Raw genomic sequence first — 19,702 nt, forward strand, 5'->3', positions numbered from 1 at the left:
CACATATATGGGTTCACACTTGTACTCTGTATTTCCTATTTCTTCTTCATGACACTCAGATATACAGATTTATCACCAAGTTTTAAATCTCTTAATGTGTCTATTCAAGTCTCTTCTAATGGAAGGTCAGAACACCTAAGCTCCATGTTGCACTAAAGGCATATTACCTGTTTTGCTGCTGGCAGATGGATCTTGGGCCAAGCAGGCCATTTCTGAGTCAAGCAGTCTTTTTACAAGGTAGCCCAAGAGTGTCTTCATATCTGCCATGTAAGGACTCCATTTTGAAAATAAACCAAAACTTTTAAAGTCCAACGTGGATAACCGAAGCTTATAAAAAAAGTCTGAGAGCCACTGTATAGTCTCCATTACCTGGAAAAGAATGACCAGTTTAAAAAATGCTTAGTGAATGTCTACTTTCAGTAGAATACTACAGTAGACTGTGACGGAGGGCTTTGACTTTGTATCGAGTTACAAAGGTATATAGCATATGAAAAGTAAATCAGCAGATTTCAAACTCCTTTTCTAAAGCAAAAGAACCATTTTTTCAACTAAATTCATGTGGACCCACATCATATAAAATTGATGAAGCTGAGAGCTCTGTGGGACACTGTGTGAAAACCTGTTCGAAGGAGCCAGTGAAGCAGGAGGGTTAAGGCGGGGAGGCAAGGTACACAGAGGGGCTGGGGCTGGGCTGTTCCTGAACAGAGAGGCAAGAATCAGACTCTGAGGCATGAGAGAAAGCTGCTCCAGGCACAGGAGGCGGGTGGGGGTAGAGGGAATGGGAGATGACTGACAAAGGAAAACACAGGGCTCTTAGAGATAAAAAGATGCTTTGTTAGATATAAATTTTAAATGTGTTCCCAGTTGTTTAAAAAACATACAGGGCTTCCCTGGTGGCACAGTGGTTAAGAATCCTCCCGCCAATGCAGGGGACACAGGTTCGAGCCCTGGTTCAGGAAGATCCCACGTGCCACAGAGCAACTAAGCCCGTGCTCCACAACTACTGAAGCCTGTGTGCCACAGAGCCCTCAGGCTGCAACTACTGAACCCGCGTGCCGCAACTACTGAAGCCTGCGCACCTAGAGCCCGTGCTCCACAACAAGAGAAGCCAACACAATGAGAAGCCCGCGTACAGCAAGGAAGAGTAGCCCCCGCTCGCTGCAACTAGAGAAAGCCCGAGCGTGCAACAAAGACCCAACGCAGCCAAGAAAAAAAAATTTTTTTAATAAATTAATTTTTAAAAAAAACTAAAAGGAAATGGAAAAGAAACGCACAAAAACTTCAGAGACCAAGAGCTACACACCTGCTTGTCTGACAAGAGAACATCCGGAGAGCTTTGAAGCACCGAGGTCTCAGCAGAAACTGCCCCCTGCTGGCAGCCTGGGGCGCAGCAGCCCAGGGCTCTTAGGGTGGCTTTCCAACACTCGGGGCTCAGCAGCTGCTCAGCAGAGCCTTACCAGGCAGGGACAGAGGACAGCAAGTCAGCATCCTTCACAAACTAACTTTCAACTTGAATCAAAGAACACATGTACTTTACAAATGAATGAGTATTAAATAAAAATCCAAAACAAATCATAAAGATCTGTGATGCAATGTTCATTGCAGGTCTATTTTCAATAGCCAGGACATGGAAGTAACCTAACTGTCCATCGACAGATGAATGCATAAAGAAGATGTGGCACATATATACAATGGAATATTACTCAGCCATAAAAGGAAACGAAATTGAGTTATTTGTAGTGATGTGAATGAACCTAGAGTCTGTCATACAGAGTGAAGTAAGTCAGAAAGAGAAAAACAAATACCGTATGCTAACACATATATATGGAATCTAAAAAAAAAAATGGTCATGAAGAACCTAGGGGCAAGATGGGAATAAAGACGCAGACCTACTAGAAAATGGACCTGAGGACACGGGGAGGGGGAAGGGTAAGCTGGTACAAAGTGAGAGAGTGGTAGTGTATATATGGACATATGTACACTACCAAATGTAAAATAGATAGCTAGTGGGAAGCAGTCGCATAGCACAGGGAGATCAGCTCGGTGCTTTGTGACCAGCTAGAAGGGTGGGATAGGGAGGGTGGGAGGGAGGGAGAATGCAAGAGGGAAGAGATATGGGGATATATGTATATGTATAACTGATTCACTTCGTTATAAAGCAGAAACTAACACACCATTGTAAAGCAATTATATGCCAATAAAAACATTTAAAAAAATCTGTTGTGAAGAGATCAAAGTTAAGAGAAACTATTAAAAGATCTGTCCACATGGACACTTGACTTTCTGTACTCTTGGTAACCCTACTGGTAGTGAGCACAGCCGAGCCATCTGAGCTGCAATCTGGGGCGGGGGGACTCCCACCTACCAGCCCCTGACTGGGGAATAGTAAAGGTGCCATTTTCCTGGCTGGACAATGTGAGAGAGACAACAAAGGACCCACGGTGCAGAATGCAACTGCAGAGTCTAGGCTCTGTTCAGAAGGAGTCTCTTACTCGCCCCTAAAAGTCCACTCCTACACCAGGCAAAACCTAAAGCAACACAGAAACAGTATGCAAAAGTAGAGACTACCAACCAGCACTCTACCTGCAAAACTGACTTCCCAGAGGACAGGAATTATACGCCCTCAGGTCCTTTCCCCCCGGAGGTGGCACAAGGATCAACTAGGCCAACATCATAGGGGCTGGTCTGAGGGGAAGGATGATGAGGTCAGCTGCACTAGTGGGTGGGAGGTACCTCGGGGACAGTGGAGGGTCTGTGTCCCAGTAGCTACTGCGGTCTGGATCTTAGGGCAGAGGCCTGGAACACAGCTACAGGTGTGGAGTCATGCACGCCTAGAAGATGTCAGTGAAGCCAGGGAAAACTGCAATGGGCTCACCCAGGGCAAATCAGACGAGCAAAGGATGAAGCCCTGGGAACACCGATATGGTGGCCAGGGAGGGATGGAAACCAGGAGGCTGGAGGTTATGGAATCTGACAGAGGTGGTAGTGTTTTCTTAAGCCTGTAACTGAATTATTTTTCCTGGGAAATAAAAATTTCCTGCTAAATCCAAGTCAATGGTTGCCTATATAAACAATTTATACTCTCTTTAAAAGGTTTCAGGGAAAAACCCCACAATATATGCTTAACCAGTTTTGAAAATTTAGGGCAAAACTTAGCTATGCAAATATGCATTAAAAATTATACAAGTAGGGCTTCTCTGGTGGCGCAGTGGTTGAGAGTCCGCCTGCCAATGCAGGGGACACGGGTTCATGCCCCGGTCCGGGAAGATCCCACATGCCGCGGGGCGGCTGGGCCCGTGAGCCATGGCCGCTGAGCCTGCACGTCCGGAGCCTGTGCTCCGCAACGGGAGAGGCCACAACAGTGAGAGGCCCGCGTACCGCAAAAAAAAAAAGAAAAAATAATTATACAAGTACATTTCCCTACCACCATTCTCCACGCATCCTGCAACTTGCCTCTATAGGAAACAATGAACGTTTTGTAGTGCTTTGAAAATGAGACCATACATTTCAGTATTCTTCAGGTAGTCTAATACATAAGATCATTAACTTATTCATTATACTATTTCTATGATGTAACACAAAGATTTGACATAAAGCAAAATTTAGTTTTCCATTACATCTATAAACAGTATGAAGTTTACATGAAAAAAGTAAATACTATCTCATTTTTCAAATTTCAATAAAATTCCTGCCTAGTGAAATTCCAAAAATAAAAAAGCCTACACTCTTTATTTCTCCTCTGATCTCCAACACTCTGATGGAAAACTGCAGGAGAGGGACAGAAACAGTGGGAATTTGGAAAATTTAATGCTGCTCTCTTTCTCTTGGATAATATAAATACAGCGTATCATTATACAGGGATAAAATTCATTTGCAAAAAACAAGAGTCAAAAAATTAGGGGGGAAAAAGACTAAATTTATCCACCATTTTGGAATTATAGAGAAACCAACTGGCATATTAAGCATACTGTAAAGGAGCAACTTCCTCCTCTTCCCAAATCTATAGTCACCAGAGTAAGCAGGCCCACCCCAGTTCAGGACAGCTGCAAAGTCAAGGTAAACAGGTGGGTGCATGACTCCAACCCCAATGTCTAAGAGCTGTCCTGCCCAATTAGGGTCCATTCTGACATTTAGGACAATAACTGACCATTTTTACAGACAGCAACCTTTTGGGCATTGTTCATTGAGCACTCTGGGTGAAGATTAGTGATTCTAAACTCCTGCATACTTGCATTATTTTTACATTTTTGGATGACATCTGTAGAATGGTAAATGTCATATTAAACATTCACTGTGATCTAATCAGTCACAATTAAGGCACTTACTTTGCATCAGCAGCCTCAGAATGTCACTGTACTGGTCAGGGAACTGGTAGAGAAGAAGGTAAGTCCAGTGCTTACAGAAAAGATTAAATGGCATCAAAATATCTTCATCTGGTTCAAGGCCCCAGGCAGTAAGTGCCAAATGAATGGACTCCAGAAGCCTGGTACGATCAGACAGAGGAGGTTTAGTGGCGTTTAACCATTGCTTAAGATCGAACTAAAAAGAAAAGGAAATAAGAAGTTTTATTTATACTAGAAAATTAATTGAAATAGAGCAAATTATGTGCAAATTTAGTTTGAAAGTTAAAGCTTACCTAGCATTTAGCTTTTTATAAAGATTGAAACTAAAATTTATATACTTAAAAGAATCTAGGCAGTTCAGTAACTGACAAGTACCGTTATGCCTTTATCTATACTTCAGTCTCTGGGATTGCAGAGGCAGTTTTCTCAGCCCTGCATGCTTTTTTGCAATTTAAAAATCTTGTTGGTAAGTTTTCCCTACAACACAAGGATCAGAACTTCGTAGTTCTTCTTCACTGGTCATAGTGCCACAAACAAGCAGCCACTTTATGGAACTATCTCCATCTAATGGCCATGTTTCAAAGAGTGCATCAGTTAGTGAAAATTCAGAGTATTGATATCACCTTCCAGAATCCCAAACTATAAAACATGGTCTCCCCCATTACAAACTGAGATCAGTCTCCAGGTCCTAAAAAATGTCCAGGTTTTATGACTCATAGATGTCAGAGAAGTACAACTGAAGGCAAAATAGCTAAGGCTCTGAAATTCTCAACTGGTTAAGTAAATTCATTGCCTTGGTCTGAGTTAATATTCTATTAGGAATAAAACAAAGGCAATTTGCTTTGATTGGGCTTATTCTAAATATGAGAGACTCTGACATATTACAACTCAATTATCAAACACAATTAGGGCATACATTCAAAAGAAGGCTGTACTAAATTAGTACTATGAATATTTCAAAACTGTATGAAGTTTTTAAAGGGAGTTTGGGAGCTGGTCCTTTTTATACTACATGAGTAAGACTGTCCTATATAACAGAATCAGCGCCCCCAGAAGCAGCAGCTCTGGGATGCTATTTGAAGATGATATCAAATGTGAAAACGGCCTGTCAGTCTCCAGTCCACCTGGAGACAGAGCTCCGAGGGCCGTGCATTTCTGTGGAGCTGGGAAACAACAGCAGTATCTACATTTCAATGACAACATCAGGACTGAATGACAGCTCACCTTGGTCAGCAGCATGAAAATCATATCACTGTTGTCCTCACTCAGAAACTTCACCACTTTCTCATACAGCTGTATGAACTCCGCAGGCGTAGCGTTGGGAGTGAAGAAAGGAGACAAGAGAGAGCAGAGCCTTCTGTTCTTCAGAATGGTCTGAAGGACTTTTCTGCATTCTGATTTAGTGCCACTTATAAACACCTTGAAAGAATTAAAAAGGGAAAATGTCACTAAATTCTCCCCTCCCCAACTTTTACTTAAGCACCCAAGTTTTAAGGAATAGTACATAAGGCAAATAGAATGTTTTCTAAATGAGAATATGAAACAATCAAAAGAAATGTAAAATCAACATCGATAAACCTGTCACTTCCAATGTAAGTGATATTAAAAATTCTGGATAATCCATTCATTTCATTTGGACACACCAAAGAAAATGTTTAAAAGATTAAAATATTAGGATAATCTGAATCTGGAAATTTGCAATGTACCCACCATGACTGCTAAGTATTCAAAGTGATTCTGCATTACGTCAAGAAAAAAAACGTCTAGGTTACACATTTTATTGAGATGTGCTTTTAATACTTTTAAAAAGCTAATTTTCACAACTAATAAACACTCAAGATAACCTCACCTTCTTGTAACTTGGTTCTAATGTTTAAAAGTACTAGAATATAAGTGAATATTTAAATAACCTCAAAGTCAGGAAAGCTTTGATAAGCTTGACCAGAGGCAGAAATAATAAAGGACAAGACTGATAGATTTGAATATATAAAAATTTTTACTTCAATAAGGCAAAAAGCATCAAAAAATTAAAGAAAAATGACAAAGTAGAAAAATTATAGCACATTCCAGATACCAGGTTAGCACTCCGAGGAGCTCTTTCAAAACAATCAAAAAACAAGAAACTCTCCAGCAGAAAACGTGCAAAGGACAATACTAGAAAAATCACACACAAAAATTATTAAACAGCCAATAATCATTTGAAAAGTCAGGCAACTGAACAAATACTTAAAGAAATACAACTTAAAATAATCACAAAGTACCACTTCCCCTATTAGATTAGCAAGACTTATAAAGAATGATCATTCCTAATGCTAGTTCTAATATGGAGAATAATAAACTCAAACCCTGCTATTATAATGTAAATAGGTACAAACTTCCCAGGAGGAGAGTACAACAATATACATCAAATGCTAATCCTTTTGACATAGCAATCATACTTCTAGGAAATTATCCTAGGAAAAATAGCACAATAATTTCACAAAGATATGTAAGAATATGTAGCTCAGGCTTACTGTAGCAAAACAAACAACCTACCTAAATATTCATCCAGAGGGCACTGGCTCAATACATTACAATATATCTATACCATGGAACACTATATATTAAATACCATGATATAGGTCTGTATTTATTATCAAGAATAATGTCTAAAACATGTGTTTGAATGAAAAAAGCAGGTTATAAAACAGCATGTGCTAGTTATTAACTGTGTATTTTTACATATACACACATAAACTAATAGACATAGATACACAAGACAAACTAATGAAATGTTAGCTATGTAACCAATATCTCCAGGAGATGAGGATTGTGAGAAATTTTTCTTCTTTATACTTTTTTTTTTATCATCTTTATTGGAGTGCAATTGCTTTACAGTGTTGTGATAGTTTCTGCTGTATAACAAACGGAATCAGCTATATACATATGTAAACCCTCATGTCCCCTCCCTCTTGTGTCTCCCTCCCACCTTCCCTACCCCACCCCTCTAGGTGGTCACAAAGCACAGAGCTGATCTCCCTGTGCTATGCAGCTGCTTCCCACTAGCTATCTATTTTACATTTGGTAGTGTATATATGCCCATGCCACTCTCTCACTTTGTCACAGCTCACCCTTCCCCCTCCCCGTGTCCTCAAGTCCATTCTCTATGCCTGTGTCTTTATTCCTGTCCTGCCCTTAGATTCATCAGAACCATTTTTTTTTTAGATTCTATATGTGTTAGCATATGGTATTCGTTTTTCTCTTTCTGACTTACTTCACTCTGTATGACAGACTCTAGGCCCATCCACCTCACTACAAATGACTCAATTTCATTTCTTTATATGGCTGAGTAATATTCCACTGTATATATGTGCCACAGCTTCTTTATCCATTCATCTGTCAATGGACACTTAGGTTGCTTCCATGTGCTGGATACTGTAAAAAGTGCTGCGATGAACATTGTGGTACATGACTCTTTTTGAATTATGGTTTTCTCAGGATATATGCCCAGTAGTGGAATTGCTGGGTCATATGATAGTTCTATTTTTAGTTTTTTAAGGAACCTCCATACTGTTCTCCATAGTGGCTGTATCAGTTTACATTCCCACCAACAGTACAAGAGGGTTCCCTTTTCTCCACACCCTCTCCAGCATTTACTGTTTGTAGATTTTTTGATGATGGCCATTCTAACTGGTGTGAGGTGATACCTCATTGTAGTTTTGAGTTGCATTTCTCTGATGATTAATGATGTTGAGCATCTTTTCATGTGTTTGTTGGAAATCTGTATATCTTCTTTGGAGAAATGTCTATTTAGGTCTTCTGCCCATTTTTGGATTGGGTGGGTTGTTTTTTTGATATTGAGCTGCATGTATATTTTGGAGATTAATCCTTTGTCAGTTGCTTCATTTGCAAATATTTTCTCCCATTCTGAGGGTTGTGTTTTCGTTTTTATGGTTTCCTTTGCTGCGTAAAAGCTTTTAAAGTTCATTAGGTCCCATTTGTTCATTTTTGTTTTTATTTCCATTTCTCTAGGAGGGGGGTCAAAAAGGATCTTGCTGAGATTTATGTCATAGAGTGTCTTACATATGTTTTACTCTAAGAGTTTTATAGTATCTGGCCTTACATTTAGGTCTTCAATCCATTTTGAGTTTATTTTTGTGTATGGTGTTAGGAAGTGTTCAAATTTCATTCTTTTACATGTAGCTGCCCTGTTTTCCCAACACCACTTATTGAAGAGGCTGTCTTTCCTCCATTGTATACTCTTGCCTCCTTTATCAAAGATAAGGTGACCATATGTGTGTGGGTTTATCTCTGGGCTTTCTATCCTGTTCCACTGATCTATATTTCTGTTTTTGTGCCAGTACCATACTGTCTTGATTAGTGTAGCTTTGTAGTATAGTCTGAAGTCAGGGAGCCTGATTCCTCCAGCTCCATTTTTCTTTCTCAAGATTGTTTTGGCTATTCGGAGTCTTTTGTGTTTCCATACAAATTGTGAAAGTTTTTGTTCTAGTTCAGTGAAAAATGCCATTGGTAGTTTGATAGGGATTGCACTGAATCTACAGATTGCTTTGGGTAGTACAGTCATTTTCACAATGTTGATTCTTCTAATTCAAGAACATAGTATATCTCTCCCTCTGTTTATATCATCTTTAATTTCTTTCATCAGTGTCTTAGAGTTCTCTGCATAAAGGTCTTTCATCTCCTTAGCTAGGTTTATTCCTAGGTATTTTATTCTTTTTGTTGCAATGGTAAATGGGAGTGTTTCCATAATTTCTTTCAGATTTTTCATCATCAGTGTATAGGAATCAAAGGGATTTCTGTGCATTAATTTTGTATCCTGCTACTCTACAAATTCATTGATTAGCTCTAGTAGTTTTCTGGTAGCATCTTTAGGATTCTCTATGTATAGTATCATGTCATCTGCAAACAGTGACACCTTTACTTCTTCTTTTCTGATTTGGATTCCTTTTATTTCTTTTTCTTCTCTGATTGCTGTGGCTAACACTTCCCAAACTATGTTGAAATAGTGGTGAGAGTGGGCAACCTTGTCTTGTTCTTGATCTTAAAGGAAATGGTTTCAGTTTTTCACCATTAACAACGATGTTGGGGCTTCCCTGGTGGCACAGTGGTTGAGAGACGGCCTGCCGATGCAGGGGACGTGGGTTCGTGCCCCGCTCTGGGAGGATCCCACATGCTGCAGAGTGGCTGGGCCCATGAGCCATGGCCACTGAGCCTGGGCATCCGGAGCCTGTGCTCTGCAGTGGGAGAGGCCGCAGCAGTGAGTGGCCCGCATACCGCAAAAAAAAAGAACAATGTTGGCTGTGGGTTTGTCCTATATGGTCTTTATTATGTTGAGGTATGTTCCCTCTATGCCTACTTTCTGAAGAGTTTTTACCATAAATGGGTGTTGAATTTTGTCAAAAGCTTTTTCTGCATCTATTGAGATTATATGGTTTTTATCCTTCAATTTGTTAATATGGTGTATCACATTGATTGATTTGCATATATTGAAGAATCCTTGCATTACTGGGATAAACCCCACTTGATCATGGTGTATGATCCTTTTAATGTGCTGTTGGATTCTGTTTGCTAGTATTTTGTTGAGGATTTCTACACCTATGTTCAGAGATATTAGCCTGTAGTTTTCTTTTTTTGTGACATCTTTGTCTGGTTTTGGTATCAGGGTGATGGTGGCCTCATAGAATGAGTTTGGGAGTGTTCCTCCTTCTGCTATATTTTGGAAGAGTTTGAGAAGGATAGGTGTTAGATCTTCTCTAAATGTTTGATAGAATTTGTCTGTGAAGCCATCTGGTCCTGGGCTTTTGTTAGTTGGAAGATTTTTAATCAGAGTGTAATTTCAGTGCTTGTGATTGGTCTGTTTATGTTTTCTATTTCTTCCTGGTTCAGTCTCAGAAGGTTGTGCTTTTCTAAGAATTTGTCCATTTCTTCCAGGCTGTCCATTTTATTGGCAGATACTGGCTTGTAGTAATCTCTCATGATCCTTTGTATTTCTGCAGTGTCAGTTGTTACTTCTACTTTTTCATTTCTAATTCTGTTGATTTGAGTCTTCTCCCTTTTTTTCTTGATGAGTCTGGCTAATGGTTTATCAATTTTGTTTATCTTCTGAAAGAACCAGCTTTTAGTTTTATTGATCTTTGCTATTGTTTCCTTTATTTGTATTTCATTTATTTCTGATCTGATCTTTATGATTTCTTTCCTTCTGCTAACTTCGGGGTTTTTTGGTTCTTCTTTCTCTGATTGCTTTAGGTGTAAGGTTAGGTTGTTTGAGATTTTTCTTGTGTCTTGAGGTAGGACTGTATTGCTATAAACTTCCCTCTTAGAACTGCTTTTGCTGCATCCCATTGGTTTTAGGTCATCATGTTTTCATTGTCATTTGTCTCTAGGTAATTTTTGATTTCCTCTTTGATTTCTTCAGTGATCGCTTGGTTATTTAGTAGCATATTGTTTAGCCTCCCTGTGTTTGTATTTTTTACAGTTTTCTTCCTGTAATTGATATCTAGTCTCATAGCGTTGTGGTCAGAAAAGATACCTGATACGATTCCAATTTTATTAAATTTACCAAGGCTTCATTTGTGACCCAAGATATGGTCTATCCTGGAGTACGTTCCATGAGCACTTGAGAAGAAAGTGTATTCTGTTGTTTTTGGAGGGAATGTCCTATAAATATCAATTAAGTCCATCTTCTTTAATGTGTCATTTCAAGCTTGTGTTTCCTTATTTGTTTTCATTTTGGATTATCTGTCCATTGCTGAAAGTAGGGTGTTAAAGTCCCCTACTATGATTGTGTTACTGTCGACTTCCCCTTTTATGGCTGTTAGCATTTGCCTTATGTATTGAGGTGCTCCTATGTTGGGTGCATAAATATTTACAATTGTTATATCTTCTTCTTGGATTGATCCCTTGATCATTATGTAATGTCCTTCTTTGTCTCTTGTAATAGTCTTTATTTTAAAGTCTATTTTGTCTGATATGAGAATTGCTACTCAGCTTTCTTTTGATTTCCATTTGCATGGAATATCTTTTTCCATCCCCTCACTTTCAGTCTGTATGTGTCCCTAGGTCTGAAGTGGGTCTCCTGTAGACAGCATATGTACAGGTCTTGCTTTTGTATCCATTCATACAGTCTATGTCTTTTGGTTGGAGCATTTAATCCACTTACATTTAAGGTAATTAGCGATATGTATGTTCCTATTACCATTTTCTTAATTGTTTTGGGTTTGTTTTTGTAGGTCTTTTCTTTCTCTTGTGTTTCTTGCCTAGAGAAGTTCCTTTAGCATTTGTTGTAATGCTGGTTTGGTGGTGCTGAAGTCTCTTAGCTTTTGCTTATCTGTAAAGGTTTTAATTTCTCCATCGAATCTGAATGAGATCCTTGCTGGGTAGAGTAATCTTGGTTGTAGGTTTTTCCCTTTCCTCACTTTAAATATGTCCTGCCACTCACTTCTGGCTTGCTGAGTTTCTGTTGAAAGATCTGCTGTTAACCTTATGGGGATTCCTTTGTTTGTTATGTTACTGCTTGTTATTCCCTTCCCTTGTATGTTATTTGTTGCTTTTCCCTTGATGCTTTTAATATTTTTTCTTTGTATTTAATTTTTGATAGTTTGATTAATATGTGTCTTGGCGTGTTTCTCTTTGGGTTTATCCTGTATGGTACCCTCTGCGCTTCCTGGACTTCATTGACTATTTTCTTTCCCATGTTAGGGAAATTTTCAACTATAATCTCTTCAAATATTTTCTCAGACCCTCTCTTTTTCTCTTCCTCTTCTGGGACCCCTATAATTCGAATGTTGGTGTGTTTGATGTTGTCCCAGAGGTCTCTGAGACCGTCCTCAACTTTTTTCATTCTTTTTTCTTTATTCTGTTCCCTGGCAGTTATTTCCACCATTTTATCTTCCAGCTCACTTATCTGTTCTTCTGCCTCAGTTATTCTGTTATTGATTCCTTCTAGAGTATTTTTAACTTCAGTAATTGTGTTGTTCATCATTGATTGTTTGCTCTTTAGTTCTTCTAGGTCCTTTTTAAATGTTTCTTGTATTTTCTCCATTCTGTTTCCAAAATTTTGGATCACTTTTACTATCATTACTCTGAATTCTTTTTCAGGTAGGTTACCTATTTCATCTTCATTTATTTGTTGTTGTAGGTTTTTACTCTGCTCCTTCGTCTGTAACATATTTATTTGTTGTTTCTTTTTTTTTTTTTTTTTTGATGGGTGGTGCTGTATTCCTGTCTTATTGGTTGTTTGGCCTGAGATGTCCAGTAGTGGAGTTTGCAGGCAGTTGGATAGAGCTGGGTCTTGGTGCTGAGATGAGGACCTCCGCGAGGCCTCACCCCGATTGATATTCCCTGAGGTCTCAGGTTCTCTTTTAGTCCAGTGGTTTGGACTTGGAGCTCCCACGACAGGAGCTCGGGCCTGACCTCCAGCCTGGGAACCAAGATCCCACAAGCTTTGTGGAGCAGTAAAAAAGAAAAAAGAAAAAAAGGAGCAGTACAATATCAAGGAATAAAACCAAAACAGAATTAGAAAGACAAAAATTACATTAGGAAAAATAAAACTATAACTGAAACAACTGCAACAAGGTAAAATAAAACCACAACAGAAGAAAGAAGAAAAAAAACTAAAAAAAACAAAAAAAGGGCAGGGGGTGGTGGGGGGGAAGGGGGAAACAAGCCAAAGGAGAGAACAATAACAAAGAACAAAGAATAAAAGAAAAATAGAAAAATGAAAGATTTATTAGGAAAAATAAGAATATAAAAGAATCAACAACAATGAATCAACAAGGTAAAACAGAACCCCAATCTAAAAGAGGAAATAAATAAATAAAGTCTTGGCTATGGGGGCAGAGTTTAGGCAGGGTGGAATTTAGGCAGGGGTGGGGTTTAGGGTGGGGCGTGACCTAGGCAGGTGGGAGGTGACGTTTGAGCGTGGGGCGGGGCCTCTGCTCAGGACCGGCGCAGAAGGGGAGAGTCAGCACCTGGAAAGGAGGGCCTGTGGAGTGTGGAGTTCTGGAGTTTGTAGGTAGGGCCCTGGGTGAGGGTGTGTGGGTGGGGTTTAGACCGAGAGCATTGGAGGGTTTCTCCGAGTGCAGAGGTGGGGTCCTGGGTGGGGCTGTAGGGGCGGGGCTTGGGCTCTGCACAGCAGGAGGGAGGCTCCGAGGGCAGAGGATTAGGCCCGGGAGCCCAACAGGCTTCCCAGTGCCTAAGTGGACAGGGAAAGCACTGGTCCCGTTCCCTTCCGTTCCTTCATGCCCCTTCCCCACCATCTCCCCCAGGGTCTCCCCCGTCGCTGCTGTACCCCTAACTGTGGGTGGGTCCCTCTGGGTGTAGGAACTCTTCCCCTCCCCCAGCCACCCCTCAGGGGTGCCGGTCCCGGAGCTCTGGCCTTTACTTTTGCTCCCCCTTCCCTCCCTCCCACTCCCTCAGGACTCGCGTGGCTGGAGGGGGCCTAGGTGAGCAGAAGATCAGGCCCGGGATCTCAGCAGGTTCCTGGGGTCCTAAGTGGGCAGGGGAAACCTGGCTGCGCTCCCTTTTGATTCTCTGCCCTCCCAATCATTCCCCAATTCCCCCCTTTCCCCTCCCCCAGCCGCCCCTCAGGGACACCACTCCCATCCCACCTCCACTTCTCCTCCCCCTGCACTCCCCCCATGTCCCACGTCCTACCCAGTCACTGGGGGTTCCTCCCATCCCCTTAGGTGTCCATGGTCCCCCTCTGGTGCCTGGTAGGTGCCCTAGTTGTGAGGAGACGCAAATTCCGCATCCTCCTAGAACACCATCTTGACTCCGCCCCCTCTTTATACTTTTTATGCTGTCTGTATTGCTTACAATAAGCATTCAACAATTTTATAATCAGGCAAAAATCTATTCTAAAACATCTCTTTTAATATCTGCTCAGTATCACCTCCCTATAAGTATCCAAATAAATAGGTACTTATTTAATTGAATTTGGGTGAGAGTACATGATTAATTAGTATTTATATGTTTTCCAGCAAGTGGCATTTCTTGCTTTTATGACACATTTCATAAATCTGCATGGATACAATGCCCTTGCCTTTGTTAAATATCCATATATTTAACAGTAGGCCAAATAAGTAAATAAATGGTGACTAGCAACTGGGAGGCAGCAATGGACAGGTGGAGCAAGCACGGAATGTTGGGTCAGAAGACCTGGGGTCACTCTCAGCTCCAGCACTCACCAGCTGTATTCCTTAGGCAAGTCACTTAATCTTTTAGAGACCAGTTTTCTCATCTTTAAGATGGGAATGCTATCAATCACACAGAGTTACTGCGAGGGTGAAATAAAATAATGAATCAAAAAGAATTTTATAAACAATAAAGAGCTTTGGTAATACCACTGTTACCAGAAACAGCATAAGATAGAATCTGATGTCTCCCCAGAGACTTACATATATTAATAATTTAATATCTCTTGTATGAAAAGCAGAATTCCATACCAACAATTCTAACGACATCTTGAGAGGTCAACAATTCAAAGGGGCTTCTGACTTAGGTAAGACTCTGAACCTATAATATTAGTGTGGAGTCAACCGTGCCTATATCTAATGAGGACACTGTAGGGACTCATCATATGTAAATAAGGCTAAAAACACAGGATAACCTTACCTGTCCCAAGATCTCAATGCATGAAGTAAAGAACTGCCTTGTGGGAGGATGACGCTGGGTCTCATCGCTGACGTAATCCACAACAGTAAAGAAGAGGCTGATGCCAACCTTCTGAACTCCAGGGGTGGGGTGTGACTGGTAGGCATTCACTAAGGCCCTGTGGGAAAATGTAGGTAAGGCTATTGGTCTACAGTAAGAGAATCCAGACCCACAGTGTTTCCCTGATATTCTACATTTCTCAGGCAATATTCTTAAGAGTCCTCAGAGCCCCAAATGAATGTCACTTTAGAAATATTTCAGGGGACAGCTTCTAACTTGACCCAACAACTTTTCAATACACAGAAGTGATTGTATGTCCTCCTAGGGGGAAAAAATTCAGCCTTTATTAACATTAAATGTTTTCATAATTGTATGTAATTCATAATTTATTACTCAATGTCATGTATTATAATATAAATACATATTTTTAAACACAAGAACCTCTATTTCCCTAAATTTTAAAATCCAAAATACTGACTTAGGTTGAAGAAAAAGATTTTTGTATAGAATAAGATCCTAGAATAAAAGATATCTCTTCTAATTCTTACTCTGTTTTGAGTTTCTTTCCTAGTAAAAGAAACATCAATCTCTTGTTCACCTTATCTCCTCCTCCTTCCCAGACCCCCACCCCCAATCCAACCCACAAAAGGTCTCCATTCCCCTGTCCACACCACCATCCTAATCTACTGGGGGATTAGCTGCTGGTACTAAAACGTGCAGTCACCTCTGCAGTAAAAGGCAGAGTCAACCTCCCCTTTCCCAGGTAATGTCTTGGTGGCTTTGGGAAGAAAAAGGAGAGCTCTAAGAGAAAACACAATGGTCAAATGCAGGTTGGCAACTACACCTGAGAGCCCTAGTTCCCCTTAGCAATTCCACTGCCTACTTTGCTCCATAATCTGAATGGACAATGATGACTTCCTGGGTAAATGTGACTTTAATATAAAACTTAAGCACTAAATCTCTCCGTGATTGAATTCTAATGCAATGTATCACCTCCTAATTCAAGGGTCAGCAAAATTATTCTACAAAGGGCCAGATAATAAATATTTTATGCTTTATGGGCTATAAATTGTCACTACACTCAATTCTGCCATTGTAGCATAAAAGCCATTCACATTAAGTAAATAAATGGGCATGGCTATGTCATAATAAAACTTTACTTATAAAAATAGATGGCAGGTCAGATTTGGCCCAAAGACTGCTGATTCCTGTACTAATTAGTGGGTGACTGGTGGGTATAGCAGCATGTATGATTACTGTCAGTAATAACAAATAGTATTTTAAATTATAATGCCCTCAAAACTTACGTAATCAAGTTTTCAGCATGCACAGCGGCTTCCACAATATTAAGTGATGGTGGTTTAGCAGCTTCTGCTTGCAACTGCTTCACTTCTTTTCGCAAAACATGAAGCTGTTGGCTTATTGCTCCATTCTTATGCAACCCTTCAAACTAACAAAAATTAAAGTGGTCAACAGACATATTTGCCCCTACAGCTTTCTAGAGCAGATATTTTATTTTAAATGTCCTGGGTATTCGATAAAGAGAATATTATTACAACTAATATTGTAACTCAAAACTCTCAGCTGAACCTGAGAAGGATGGGGAAAAAAACGTCAAAAACCTATACGAGAATCTCAGGCTTTTCATGAAGAATCAAACTTGAATTAGTTCATTGCTGGTTCAGATCCTTTTGTAGGCTATGTTCTACGTCACTCATGCTTCAATGCTCCAATTCTGATCAAAAATAAACTCAGGGTCTTCCACCACTGGAGCTTCTCTTGAAGCACATCAAGCCGCCCTCTGTTGGCCATCCCTCCCCATAACCATAACTCCTCTCTGTTCTCCCAATCCAGAAGCACATATAATTTGACTCAAGACACTGCGGCTGCACGTTTCATCTGCACCAAACATAAAAAGAGGATGACACAAATCTGTTAATAAAACAACTGCCATTTTGAAAGGAAGAAAAGATATATACTTATAAAAGAAACACCAAAAATAAGATAAAATACAAGAAGTGCCCAAATCAGTTGCGTGCCTAGGAAAGCGCAATTGACTAATTCAGTGGTTCCTAAAAGCTGGTCTTTGATAAAATTTTTATTGGTTCTCAGTAAAGATGTGAAACATAAGAAGAATTTATTGAGCTTTAAAAAAAAAAACTAAATTTATTTTAATTTTTTTAAAACTATACTTTATTTAAGATTATGTCTTTCCTATTTGAGGGGGTTGTTAATATCCCTTTCTCTAATTAATTGATGGTGACCTATATGATAACTGCTTTGTATGTACATTTTTAATGTCCTTTTTTGCCTGTGGACAGATACAGAGAACATCCTAGGCCCAGGTTGCAACACAGTGTGGCAGTTGTGGGGGACAGGACAGAGGGACAGCCAAGAGGAGCTCAACCCACTAGGGGGTCAGGGCTGAAGAGGGCAGTGTAATCAGACTGGGGAGCAGAGGGACCTGTCTTAGAGGTACCTTTAATGCAGGTTAGGGAATTTGGACTTATCTTGCAGGCATGGCAGGAAATGCTGAAGAGACCAGAACATTTAGAAAGCAGGAATTTTAAATCCTACTTCTCTTCACATAGTCTTCCCCAATCACTTGGGTGAGCAGTAGAGTCTACATTTTCCTTTATATGCACCTGCCCAAACCCAGGCCTCAGCCACCACTGCAGTGATTACAGGTATCCTTTGTTTATAAATAATGTAATTACTTAATTCACAAACTTGCTCAAATGAATTCCTTATATCCCTGCCAGAGTTATTTTCATAAATTCCAGATCAAAAGCTCCTGAAGGGCAATGGTCTTGCTTGTTTTGCTTTACACAGCAGCCCAGTGCAGCACAACTCTGATAGATGGCATGTTGAGCCCCTACTTTTATGATCATGATAATAAGTTTCTTCCACAAAACTCACCAATGTTGTGTTAAAAATCTTTATAAAACTTCTTGTTTTACAGAAAAAATAAGCTGTGACTATGAATCAAAAGGCATAAAAGATGCTTAGCATTTTTTAGCAATAAAGTATTGTTTAATTTTTAAAAAAGGCATAAAAGTGAATATCCAAGAGCATATAATGTTAACAACAATTACTTCAATTTTTACTACTGGAGAAACAAAAGATTAAAAAAAGTAAATTACTTCCATTAAACCACATAATGAATCAATTCAAATATTTTATTTCAAATCTTTCAAATAACAGGCCAATGTTTAATAGCCCAAAATGTGATCAGGAGTACGTGCAGTGCCCAATATGTCACCAAGTACAGTTAAACTGGGTCTTTGAGTCACAGCCCTTGGCTGACCTGGAGAGAAAGCATCAAAGAGAGGAAAAGAAAGAACCTGAGAGGAGGAAGGAAGACAGTAAGAATGAAGGGAAGTGGAAAGACAATGGGTAATTAAAAGAGAGGCTCATTTGACTGGGAAACGCAGAGAGACAAGACTAAAATCACTTTGTAACTTGAACTTTAAAACTGCCACCCCATGTTGTAGAAACTACTGATGCTGAAGAATAAAAGAAAATCAACTAGTTTAGGAAAGTTTAAACTTTCTCACAAAAAAACCCAAAATTATCATAATTTCCTAGTCTACTTATTTTTGTTCATTGTTCCTACCACTGTTAAAAGTTTTCTTTTCTTACTAGAGGGGAGGTGAGAGAGATTGAATGACTACCGGCTCATAATTACAAGAAGCTGTAGACAATAGAACAAAGCAGCATGCTGGAAGCCCGTCCCCTTGAGTCACTATAAGTAGACAAAAAAATACAAAAGTTGCACAAAGCATGTGCTTCAGCAAGTTGTTAAAATAATGTGAGGCCCTCAGGGGGTCTTTTCCATCTTTCATTTCTAGGAATGAGCAATTTTTCACATGATAATAAATCAGTCCTGGGTCCAGCAAACATGCCCCACAATACCAAAGAACAACAAAAGGAACCCTATTATAAATCACCCCATATCCTCAGGGAATATCACCAAATTATTAGAGGCTTCTGTTAGGAGAGGCGACCACAGAAGAGGCACGTCTCACTTCCCAGAAAATATCTTTGGCTTTTGTATACCCCAAACAAGTTATACATAGTTCAAACATTTGCAGATGGCTGGAAATTTCCAGGGCTTTCCCTCACAGAAAAATTCTACTAAGCAATAAGATATTTTCATGATATAATTTGAAATCTTTACAAAAGAGCCATTGAAATTTATATTTAAAATACGCTTAACATGTTTTAATTTTAGAACTTAAAATTCACACTTGAAATATAAAATTATTTTCCATGAAGTTGATTTAAAAAATTCATCCAATCCAGGAATTCTCTAATCACTGAAAAAGAAGCACTCCTACCACACTAACTCAGAAAGAAAGGGGTACACATGTTAATTCAAATGAGATTTGACCATCATGATCAGCTAGTTTTCAAAAATCAGAGCTGAAAGAGCCAAAGCAAATGGCCTGGCCATTTCCCAATACTGAATGGAAAAGCACAACTCTTGAATTTAAATAGATGCGGGCTTGAATTCCAACTGAGCCACTTACTAGCTGTGTGAGGATGACAAGTCTCTGAGTCTCTCTGAACCTGCTTTCTCTTCCTCATTCTGTGAAGCTAAGTGAAAAACGTAAGCAAAGCCCCTAGCAGATTACCTGGAATGTGAGAGTGCCCAAGCAAGGGATAAGAAATACTCTGAACAGGGCTGAGAAATAAAGTAGTGC

General features: G+C 39.7%; 1 protein-coding gene across 1 annotated transcript in view; it reads right to left on the reverse strand.

The window, feature by feature from the left end:
• Positions 1 to 19,702, reverse strand: part of EPG5 (ectopic P-granules 5 autophagy tethering factor) — a 126,635-nt gene that overhangs the window by 30,520 nt on the left and 76,413 nt on the right. Inside the window, exons 28-33 of the mRNA XM_060118603.1 lie at positions 16,304 to 16,446; positions 14,958 to 15,114; positions 5,568 to 5,762; positions 4,326 to 4,539; positions 1,304 to 1,452; positions 168 to 369 (exon numbers count right to left, since the gene is read on the reverse strand). Coding sequence (XP_059974586.1) covers positions 168 to 369; positions 1,304 to 1,452; positions 4,326 to 4,539; positions 5,568 to 5,762; positions 14,958 to 15,114; positions 16,304 to 16,446 — 1,060 coding nt within the window. The remainder of the gene's footprint in view (positions 1 to 167; positions 370 to 1,303; positions 1,453 to 4,325; positions 4,540 to 5,567; positions 5,763 to 14,957; positions 15,115 to 16,303; positions 16,447 to 19,702) is intronic.

This window comes from Mesoplodon densirostris, chromosome 15 (assembly GCF_025265405.1).
Source record: "Mesoplodon densirostris isolate mMesDen1 chromosome 15, mMesDen1 primary haplotype, whole genome shotgun sequence".
Lineage (NCBI taxonomy): Eukaryota > Metazoa > Chordata > Mammalia > Artiodactyla > Ziphiidae > Mesoplodon > Mesoplodon densirostris.